The 12004-nt window shown below is 43.4% G+C and overlaps 1 protein-coding gene across 1 annotated transcript in view; it reads right to left on the reverse strand.

Annotated features, from left to right (window-relative positions):
* sema7a (semaphorin 7A (JohnMiltonHagen blood group)) overlaps window positions 1–12004 on the reverse strand; it is a 128571-nt gene that overhangs the window by 116131 nt on the left and 436 nt on the right. Inside the window, exon 2 of the mRNA XM_082968229.1 lies at window positions 611–750. Coding sequence (XP_082824355.1) covers window positions 611–750 — 140 coding nt within the window. The remainder of the gene's footprint in view (window positions 1–610; window positions 751–12004) is intronic.

Consider the following 12004-nt stretch of genomic DNA (forward strand, 5'->3'; position numbering starts at 1 on the left):
TCAGATAGGGGGGAGTGAACGGGTGTTGTATGTGGAGGATGAGGGCTGCAGTAGATATCTCAGATAGGGGGGAGTGAACGGGTGTTGTATGTGGAGGATGAGGGCTGCAGTAGATATCTCAGATAGGGGGGAGTGAACGGGTGTTGTATGTGGAGGATGAGGGCTGCAGTAGATATCTCAGATAGGGGGGAGTGAACGGGTGTTGTATGTGGAGGATGAGGGCTGCAGTAGATATCTCAGATAGGGGGGGGAGTGAACGGGTGTTGTATGGGGAGGATGAGGGTTGCAGTAGGTATCTCAGATAGGGGGGAGTGAACGGGTGTTGTATGGGGAGGATGAGGGCTGCAGTAGATATCTCAGATAGGGGGGAGTGAACGGGTGTTGTATGTGGAGGATGAGGGCTGCAGTAGATATCTCAGATAGGGGGGGGAGTGAACGGGTGTTGTATGGGGAGGATGAGGGTTGCAGTAGGTATCTCAGATAGGGGGGAGTGAACGGGTGCTGTATGGGGAGGATGAGGGCTGCAGTAGATATCTCAGATAGGGGGGGGGGGGGGGGGTGAGGACTAATTATGATCTTGGAAAGGAAGGAAAGGGATCAGTGTACCAACCTCTATGATTCGACTGTACTCCACATCAATCTGAAAGACAAAGTCTGTGCCTCCAACATACAGCTCATCACCATCTTCTGGCTGGAAGAAGACTGTGTGGTTCTGAGTAATGTTATATTCCAGCCTGTCTTCTATTCCGTCTGGAGGGAGGAATAGAATAGAAGCTTTATGGAGCTGAATGGCGGTACAGTCATAGAAAGAATGAGCCGCATTAGCTATGGTGACAAAGCAAGAATGTACATTTGAAGAAATGAAAAAGAACATAACTTTTTTTTCCATAATATTTGTGGGTAGATGTTTATACAGTAGCGTTCCACAAACAACTGTAATACTGTTTATACGTCAGTTTGGCACTAGTCATTTCACACGCGTACTATTGAAGTCATCACGTAGACCTTACTCAGTCATTACATGCAGTGTGAAACTCTGTTGAATTATTTTATTAGGGTTAGGCTAATTCTCTCCATTTAGGTTTACGCTAATTCTCTCCATTTAGAGAAGGGCTAATTCTCTCCATTTAGAGAAGGGCTAATTCTCTCCATTTAGAGAAGGGCTAATTCTCTCCATTTAGAGAAGGGCTAATTCTCTCCATTTAGAGAAGGGCTAATTCTCTCCATTTAGAGAAGGGCTAATTCTCTCCATTTAGAGAAGGGCTAATTCTCTCCATTTAGGTTTACGCTAATTCTCTCCATTTTGAGAAGGGCTAATTCTTTCTTTGAATGAAATGGGACATAGAATGACGTAAGGTTAAAGTCCTCATGTGGAGATGTTGTAATTTCATGTCACCAAGTAGAATAAAGTAGCCCTGAGCTATATCATTCTGTAGCCCTGGGCTATATCATTCTGTAGCCCTGGGCTATCTTTCTGTTTCCCTGGGCTATATCATTCTGTTTCCCTGGGCTATATTATTATGTAGCCCTGGGCTATATCATTCTGTAGCCCTGGGCTATATCATTCTGTTTCCCTGGGCTGTATTATTATGTAGCCATGGGCTATATCATTCTGTAGCTGTGGGCTATATCATTCTGTATCCCTGGGCTATATCATTCTGTAGCCCTGGGATATATTATTCTGTAGCCCTGGGCTATATCATTCTGTTTCCATGGGCTATATAATTATGTAGCCCTGGGCTATATCATTCTGTAGCCCTGGGCTATATCATTCTGTATCCCTGGGCTATATCATTCTGTAGCCCTGGGATATATTATTCTGTAGCCCTGGGCTATATCATTCTGTTTCCATGGGCTATATAATTATGTATCCCTGAGCTATATCATTCTGTAGCCCTGGGCTATATCATTCTGTAGCCCTGAGCTATATCATTATGTTTCCCTGGGCTATATCATTCTGTATCCCTGGGCTATATCATTCTGTAGCCCTGGGATATATCATTCTGTAGCCCTGGGCTATATCATTATGTTTCCCTGGGCTATATCAATCTGTAGCCCTGAGCTATATCATTCTGTAGCTCTGGGCTATATCATTCTGTAGCCCTGGGCTATCTTTCTGTTTCCCTGGGCTATATCATTCTGTAGCCCTGGGCTATATCATTCTGTAGCTATATCATTCTGTAGCCCTGGGCTACATCATTCTGTATCCCTGAGTTAAATGATTCTGTAGCCATTTCATTCTGAATCCCTGAGCTATATAATTCTGTAGCCCTGGGCTTTATCATTCTGTAGCTATATCATTCTGAATCCCTGAGCTATATAATTCTGTATCCCTGAGCAATATCCTTCCATAGCCCTGGGCTATATCATTCTGAATCCCTGAGCTATATCATTCTGTAGCCCTGAGCTATATCATTCTGTAGTCCTGGGCTATATCATTCCGTAGCCCTGGGCTATATCATTCCATAGCCCTGGGATATATCATTCTGTAGCCCTGAGCTATATAATTCTGTAGCCCTGGGCTATATCATTCTGTAGCTATATCATTCTGTAGCCCTGAGCTATATCATTCTGTAGTCCTGGGCTATATCATTCCGTAGCCCTGGGCTATATCATTCCATAGCCCTGGGCTATATCATTCTGTAGTCCTGGGCTATATCATTCCGTAGCCCTGGGCAATATCATTCTGAATCCCTGGGCTATATCATTCTGAATCCCTGAGTTAAATCATTCTGTAACTATATCACTCTGAATCCCTGAGCTATATAATTCTGTAGCCCTGAGATACATCATTCTGCAGCCCTGAGCTATATCATTCTGTAGCCCTGAGCTATATAATTCTGTAGCCCTGGGCTATATCATTCTGTAGCTATATCATTCTGCAGTCCTGGGCTATATCATTCTGTAGTCCTGGGCTATATCATTCCGTAGCCCTGGGCTATATCATTCCATAGCCCTGGGCTATATCATTCTGTAGCCCTGAGCTATATCATTCTGTAGCCCTGGGCTATATCATTCTGTAGCTATATCATTCTGCAGCCCTGGGCTATATCATTCTGTAGTCCTGGGCTATATCATTCCGTAGCCCTGGGCTATATCATTCTGAATCCCCGGGCTATATCATTCTGAATCCCTGAGTTAAATCATTCTGTAACTATATCACTCTGAATCCCTGAGCTATATAATTCTGTAGCCCTGAGATACATCATTCTGCAGCCCTGAGCTATATCATTCTGTAGCCCTGAGCTATATAATTCTGTAGCCCTGGGCTATATCATTCTGTAGCTATATCATTCTGCAGCCCTGGGCTATATCATTCTGTAGCCCTGGGCTATATCATTCCGTAGCCCTGGGCTATATCATTCTGAATCCCTGGGCTATATCATTCTGAATCCCTGAGTTAAATCATTCTGTAACTATATCACTCTGAATCCCTGAGCTATATAATTCTGTAGCCCTGAGATACATCATTCTGCAGCCCTGAGCTATATCATTCTGTAGCCCTGAGCTATATAATTCTGTAGCCCTGGGCTATATCATTCTGTAGCTATATCATTCTGCAGCCCTGGGCTATATCATTCTGTAGTCCTGGGCTATATCATTCCATAGCCCTGGGCTATATCATTCTGAATCCCTGGGCTATATCATTCTGAATCCCTGAGTTAAATCATTCTGTAACTATATCACTCTGAATCCCTGAGCTATATAATTCTGTAGCCCTGAGATACATCATTCTGCAGCCCTGAGCTATATCATTCTGTAGCCCTGAGCTATATAATTCTGTAGCCCTGGGCTATATCATTCTGTAGCTATATCATTCTGCAGCCCTGGGCTATATCATTCTGTAGTCCTGGGCTATATCATTCCGTAGCCCTGGGCTATATCATTCTGAATCCCTGGGCTATATCATTCTGAATCCCTGAGTTAAATCATTGTGTAACTATATCACTCTGAATCACTGAGCTATATAATTCTGTAGCCCTGAGATACATCATTCTGCAGCCCTGAGCTATATCATTCTGTAGCCCTGAGCTATATAATTCTGTAGCCCTGGGCTATATCATTCTGTAGCTATATCATTCTGCAGCCCTGGGCTATATCATTCTGTAGTCCTGGGCTATATCATTCCATAGCCCTGGGATATATCATTCTGAATCCCTGGGCTATATCATTCTGAATCCCTGAGTTAAATCATTCTGTAACTATATCACTCTGAATCCCTGAGCTATATAATTCTGTAGCCCTGAGATACATCATTCTGCAGCCCTGAGCTATATCATTCTGTAGCCCTGAGCTATATAATTCTGTAGCCCTGGGCTATATAATTCTGTAGCTATATCATTCTGCAGCCCTGGGCTATATCATTCTGTAGTCCTGGGCTATATCATTCCGTAGCCCTGGGCTATATCATTCTGAATCCCTGGGCTATATCATTCTGAATCCCTGAGTTAAATCATTCTGTAACTATATCACTCTGAATCCCTAAGCTATATAATTCTGTAGCCCTGAGATACATCATTCTGCAGCCCTGAGCTATATCATTCTGTAGCCCTGAGCTATATCATTCTGTTTCCCTGGGCTATATCATTCCGTAGCCTGTGTCCTCTGTCATCATACTGTAGCCTCTCTGGGTGGTAGTTCTAATGCTGTCTCTCTGGGTGGTAGGTCTAATGCTGTCTCTCTGGGTGGTAGTTCTAATGCTGTCTCTCTGGGTGGTAGTTCTAATGCTGTCTCTCTGAGGGTGGTAGGTCTAATGCTGTCTCTCTGGGTGGTAGTTCTAATGCTGTCTCTCTGGGTGGTAGTTCTAATGCTGTCTCTCTGGGTGGTAGTTCTAATGCTGTCTCTCTGGGTGGTAGTTCTAATGCTGTCTCTCTGAGGGTGGTAGTTCTAATGCTGTCTCTCTGGGTGGTAGTTCTAATGCTGTCTCTCTGGGTGGTAGTTCTAATGCTGTCTCTCTGGGTGGTAGTTCTAATGCTGTCTCTCTGGGTGGTAGTTCTAATGCTGTCTCTCTGGGTGGTAGTTCTAATGCTGTCTCTCTGGGTGGTAGGTCTAATGCTGTCTCTCTGGGTGGTAGTTCTAATGCTGTCTCTCTGGGTGGTAGTTCTAATGCTGTCTCTCTGGGTGGTAGTTCTAATGCTGTCTCTCTGAGGGTGGTAGTTCTAATGCTGTCTCTCTGGGTGGTAGTTCTAATGCTGTCTCTCTGGGTGGTAGTTCTAATGCTGTCTCTCTGGGTGGTAGTTCTAATGCTGTCTCTCTGGGTGGTAGTTCTAATGCTGTCTCTCTGAGGGTGGTAGTTCTAATGCTGTCTCTCTGGGTGGTAGTTCTAATGCTGTCTCTCTGAGGGTGGTAGTTCTAATGCTGTCTCTCTGGGTGGTAGTTCTAATGCTGTCTCTCTGGGTGGTAGTTCTAATGCTGTCTCTCTGAGGGTGGTAGTTCTAATGCTGTCTCTCTGGGTGGTAGTTCTAATGCTGTCTCTCTGGGTGGTAGGTCTAATGCTGTCTCTCTGGGTGGTAGTTCTAATGCTGTCTCTCTGAGGGTGGTAGTTCTAATGCTGTCTCTCTGGGTGGTAGTTCTAATGCTGTCTCTCTGGGTGGTAGTTCTAATGCTGTCTCTCTGGGTGGTAGTTCTAATGCTGTCTCTCTGGGTGGTAGTTCTAATGCTGTCTCTCTGGGTGGTAGTTCTAATGCTGTCTCTCTGGGTGGTAGGTCTAATGCTGTCTCTCTGGGTGGTAGTTCTAATGCTGTCTCTCTGGGTGGTAGTTCTAATGCTGTCTCTCTGGGTGGTAGTTCTAATGCTGTCTCTCTGGGTGGTAGTTCTAATGCTGACTCTCTGGGTGGTAGGTCTAATGCTGTCTCTCTGGGTGGTAGTTCTAATGCTGTCTCTCTGGGTGGTAGTTCTAATGCTGTCTCTCTGGGTGGTAGGTCTAATGCTGTCTCTCTGGGTGGTAGTTCTAATGCTGTCTCTCTGGGTGGTAGTTCTAATGCTGTCTCTCTGGGTGGTAGGTCTAATGCTGTCTCTCTGGGTGGTAGTTCTAATGCTGTCTCTCTGAGGGTGGTAGTTCTAATGCTGTCTCTCTGGGTGGTAGTTCTAATGCTGTCTCTCTGGGTGGTAGTTATAATGCTGTCTCTCTTCATTGAGTATCACCAGCACACAGACTAGACTCTTCAGAGTTCACTGACTGTTATGTGATATGGTTCGAAAAACATCCCTAACTCCTTAAAATACAGGCTACATATTTACACTGAGTGCACCAAACAATAGGAACACCTTTAGTCCTCAGAACAGCCTCAGTTTGTCAGGTCATGAACTATACAAGGTGTTGAAAGCTTTCCACAGGGATGCGGGCCCATGTGTAACCGATGTGAAATGGCTAGTTAGTTAGCGGTGGTGCTACTTCAATCGGTGATGTCACTCGCTCTGAGACTTGAAGTAGGGTTTCCCCTTGCGTTGCAAGGACCGCGGCATTTTGTGGCGCGATGGGGTAACGATGCTTCGTGGGGTGTCAGTTGTTGATGTGTGCAAGGGTCCCTGGTTCGAGCCCGGGTTGGGGCGAAGAGAGGGACGGAACCTACACTGTTACACATGGGAGACTGTTGAGTGTGAAAAACCCAGCAGCATTGCAGTTCTTGACACACTCAAACCCGGTTCGCCTAGCAACTACTACCATACCCTGTTCAAAGGTACTTAAATCTTTTGTCTTGCCCATTCAATCTCTGAATGGCACCTTTACAGTAGTGCTGCATTTGATACCATCGACCACCACATTCCTTTGGAGAGATTAGAAACCCAAATTGGTCTACATGGACAAGTTCTGGCCTGGTTTAGATCTTATCTGTCGGAAAGATATCAGTTTGTCTCTGTGAATGGTTTGTCCTCTGACAAATCAGCTGTAAGTTTTGGTGTTCCTCAAGGTTCCGTTTTTTGTTTTTGTTTTCAGTATATATTTTACCTCTTGGGGATGTCATTCGAAAACATAATGTTAACTTTCACTGCTATGCGGACGACACACAGCTGTACATTTCGATGAAACATGGTGAAGCTCCAAAAATGCCCTCGCTGGAAGCCTGTGTTTCAGACATAAAGAAGTGGATGGCTGCAAACTTTCTACTTTTAAACTCGGACTAAACAGAGATGCTTGTTCTAGGTCCCAAGAAACAAAGAGATCTTCTGTTGGATCTGACAATTAATCTGGATGGTTGTACAGTCGTCTCAAATAAAACTGTGAAGGACCTCGGCGTTACTCTGGACCCTGATCTCTCTTTTGACGAACATATCAAGACTGTTTCAAGGACAGCTTTTTACCATCTGCGGAACAGTGTAAAAATCTGAAACTTTCTGTCCAAAAAATGATGCTGAAAAATCTATCCATGCTTTTGTAACTTCTAGGTTAGACTACTGCAATGCTCTACTTTCCGGCTACCCGGATAAAGCACTAAATAAACTTCAGTTAGTGCTAAACACGGCTGCTAGAATCCTGACTAGATCCCAAAAATGTGATCATATTACTCCAGTGCTAGCCTCCCTACACTGGCTTCCTGTTAAGGCAAGGGCTGATTTCAAGGTTTTACTGCTAACCTACAAAGCATTACATGGGCTTGCTCCTACCTATCTTTCCGATTTGGTCCTGCCGTACATACCTACACGTACGCTACGGTCACAAGACGCAGGCCTCCTAATTGTCCCTAGAATTTCTAAGCAAACAGCTGGAGGCAGGGCTTTCTCCTATAGAGCTCCATTTTTATGGAATGGTCTGCCTACCAATGTGAGAGACGCAGACTCGGTCTCAACCTTTAAGTCTTTATTGAAGACTCATCTCTTTAGTAGGTCCTATGATTGAGTGTAGTCTGGCCCAGGAGTGTGAAGGTGAACGGAAAGGCACTGGAGCAACGAACCGCCCTTGCTGTCTCTGCCTGGCCGGTTCCCCTCTCAATACTGGGATTCTCTGCCTCTGACCCTATTACGGGGGCTGAGTCACTGGCTTACTGGTGCTCTTCCATGCCGTCCCTAGGAGGGGTGCGTCACTTGAGTGGGTTGAGTCACTGATGTGATCTTCCGGTCTGGGTCTCTCGCTTTTGTGGTTGGGGAGATCTTCGTGGGCTGCTATACTCAGCCTTGTCTCAGGATGGTAAGTTGGTGGTTGAAGATATCCCTCTAGTGGTGTTGGGGCTGTACTTTGGCAAAGTGGGTGGGGTTATATCCTGCCTGTTTGGCCCTGTCCGGGGGTATCATCGGATGGGGCCACAGTGTCTCCTGACCCCTCCTGTCTCAGCCTTCAGTATTTATGCTGCAGTAGTTTATGTGTCGGGGGGCTAGGGTCAGTCTGTTATTTCTGGAGTATTTATCTTGTCTTAACCGGTGTCCTGTGTGAATTTAAGTATTCTCCCTCTAATTGTCACATCCTGACCAGTATAGAGGATATTTTGTTATTGTAGTTTGGTCAGGACGTGGCAGAGGGTAGTTTATTTATGTATTACGGGGTTTTTTGGTCACTGGTCTATGTTTGTATTTCTATGTGTATGTTCTAGGATAGTTTTCTATGTGTAGGTTTGGGTGCTGGACTCTCAATTGGAGGCAGGTGTTTCTAGTTGCCTCTGATTGGGAGTCCTATAAACAGGTGTGTGTTTGGTTTGTCACTTGTGGGTAGTTGTTTGTGAGCACTGCTTTTGTTGAGCCTGCTTCTCTGTTCCTGCTTCTCTGTTCCTGCTTCTCTGTTCCTGCTTCTCTGTTCCTGCTTCTCTGTTCCTGCTTCTCTGTTCCTGCTTCTCTGTTCCTGCTTCTCTGTTCCTGCTTCTCTGTTCCTGCTTCTCTGTTCCTGTCGTTACTTTGTTTATTGTTTTTTCCGTGGTGGTTCTCATTGTTATAATAAACATGTTGAGTACGCAACCCGCTGCGCCTCGGTCCCATTCTCTCTTCCACGACAGACGTGACACTAATTCTCTCCCTCCCCTCCCTCATAATATTGTGTGAGCTGTTCGGACGCTATGGACAATTTTGTGAGAAGACCGATTTTTCGGATGTCTCACGGTCTGACAAAACACACCTCTAGCTCTGTCAGGAAGTGCGACATCGGAGGATATGGTGGATAGATATCTCTCTCTCTAGCTTAACATGACAGATTTTTATTATGCTAATTAGATTTTCCGGAAGGGGTGCGGACATCAACTCAAGAGGGTTAAAGTAGACCTTAACCCTATCAGTCCCATAGACCCCAGCAAAAAAATCAGCTTTTCATTTATCTCACTTTCATTTATCTGCATTGTTCAGCCCTTATATTTAGCCTCACAATGCAGTGTTTTACCAGTTTCTTTTAGGATAACCAGGGCTATAAAGTAGACCACAAAACGATTTGACGTAAACAGTTGCATTCATGAGTTTTATTGACAAATATCAATATTTTAAAAAACAAGGTCAGCCAGAGTAAAAACCTGATAAAAATTAATTTATATGAATACTGTAAGTACAGAAATTGTTTTACCTAGGATAGGATAAAGTAATCCTTCTAACCCCCCCTTAAAAGATTTAGATGCACTATTGTAAAGTGGTTGTTCCACTGGATATCATAAGGTGAATCCACCAATTTGTAAGTCGCTCTGGATAAGAGCGTCTGCTAAATGACTTAAATGTAAATGTAATGTAAATGTTTTCCCAGTGGGAAAATAATATCCAACTAGTCAGTGAAAACTGTGTGGAGTTTGGGACAGCAACTATGCGAGCTTATTACAGTATTATAGACACTTTGTCCAGGGATTTCCTATGGTCTTCTATGTAGATGGACCCCTTACAGTATTATAGACACTATCTCCTATGGTCTTCTATATAGATGGACCCCTTACAGTATTATAGACACTATCTCCTATGATCTCCTATGGTCTTCTATGTAGATGGACCCCTTACAGTATTATAGACACTATCTCCTATGGTCTTCTATGTAGATGGACCCCTTACAGTATTATAGACACTATCTCCTGGGATCTCCTATGGTCTTCTATGTAGATGGACCCCTTACAGTATTATAGACACTATCTCCTGTGATCTCCTATGGTCTTCTATGTAGATGGACCCCTTACAGTATTATAGACACTATCTCCTGGGATCTCCTATGGTCTTCTATGTAGATGGACCCCTTACAGTATTATAGACACTATCTCCTATGGTCTTCTATGTAGATGGACCCCTTACAGTATTATAGACACTATCTCCTGGGATCTCCCATGATCTTCTATGTAGATGGACCCCTTACAGTATTATAGACACTATCTCCTATGATCTCCTATGGTCTTCTATGTAGATGGACCCCTTACAGTATTATAGACACTATCTCCTATGGTCTTCTATATAGATGGACCCCTTACAGTATTATAGACACTATCTCCTATGATCTCCTATGGTCTTCTATGTAGATGGACCCCTTACAGTATTATAGACACTATCTCCTATGGTCTTCTATGTAGATGGACCCCTTACAGTATTATAGACACTATCTCCTATGGTCTTCTATATAGATGGACCCCTTACAGTATTATAGACACTATCTCCTGTGATCTCCTATGGTCTTCTATGTAGATGGACCCCTTACAGTATTATAGACACTATCTCCTGTGATCTCCTATGGTCTTCTATGTAGATGGACCCCTTACAGTATTATAGACACTATCTCCTATGGTCTTCTATGTAGATGGACCCCTTACAGTATTATAGACACTATCTCCTGTGATCTTCTATGTAGATGGACCCCTTACAGTATTATAGACACTATCTCCTATGATCTCCTATGGTCTTCTATGTAGATGGACCCCTTACAGTATTATAGACACTATCTCCTATGGTCTTCTATGTAGATGGACCCCTTACAGTATTATAGACACTATCTCCTGTGATCTCCTAATGTCTTCTATATAGATGGACCCCTTACAGTATTATAGACACTATCTCCTGGGATCTCCTATGGTCTTCTATGTAGAAGAACCCCTTACAGTATTATAGACACTATCTCCTGGGATCTCCTGTGGTCTTCTATGTAGATGGACCCCTTACAGTATTATAGACACTATCTCCTGTGATCTCCTATGGTCTTCTATATAGATGGACCCCTTACAGTATTATAGACACTATCTCCTATGGTCTTCTATGTAGATGGACCCCTTACAGTATTATAGACACTATCTCCTGTGATCTCCTATGGTCTTCTATATAGATGGACCCCTTACAGTATTATAGACACTATCTCCTGTGATCTCCTATGGTCTTCTATGTAGATGGACCCCTTACAGTATTATAGACACTATCTCCTGTGATCTCCTATGGTCTTCTATGTAGATGGACCCCTTACAGTATTATAGACACTATCTCCTGTGATCTCCTATGGTCTTCTATGTAGATGGACCCCTTACAGTATTATAGACACTATCTCCTGTGATCTCCTATGGTCTTCTATGTAGATGGACCCCTTACAGTATTATAGACACTATCTCCTGGGATCTCCTATGGTCTTCTATGTAGATGGACCGCTTACCTTCTAAAGACTCGTGTGGACTTTCTGCGCGTCATAGATCAGAACATATTAAGTGTTTGTGAGTCTCAGCTTTCCATAGATAACTTGTAATAGTTTGAATCTAAAGATGTTTTTTTTTTTTTTAAAGATCTGGGCCAGTTAGGGATTTGCTCTTGTCTCACAAATAAAAGCTCTAGCTCAGCCCCAATTAAGTTGAGTAGCTCAAACACATGATGTTTAAAAAGGGTTAGACACATTGGCTTAGGACTCATCTTGATCTTTCTACCCTTCCTCCTAGACTTTGATTGTTGCTTTTATGATATGTTTCGATATATATATATATATTAATTAGAAATGTTTCGATTTTTGTGCACTTAGAGATATTTATTGTATAATGAAAATCGCTTTACAACGGTAATACAATATTATTATTATTATTATATTACTGACACTTTGAATCAGACTTGGTAACCTTCGTCGCAAAAATACTTACAGTTAAAGAGCAGGTGCAGT

Source organism: Salmo salar, chromosome 23, assembly GCF_965601325.2.
Source record: "Salmo salar chromosome 23, fSalSal1, whole genome shotgun sequence".
Lineage (NCBI taxonomy): Eukaryota > Metazoa > Chordata > Actinopteri > Salmoniformes > Salmonidae > Salmo > Salmo salar.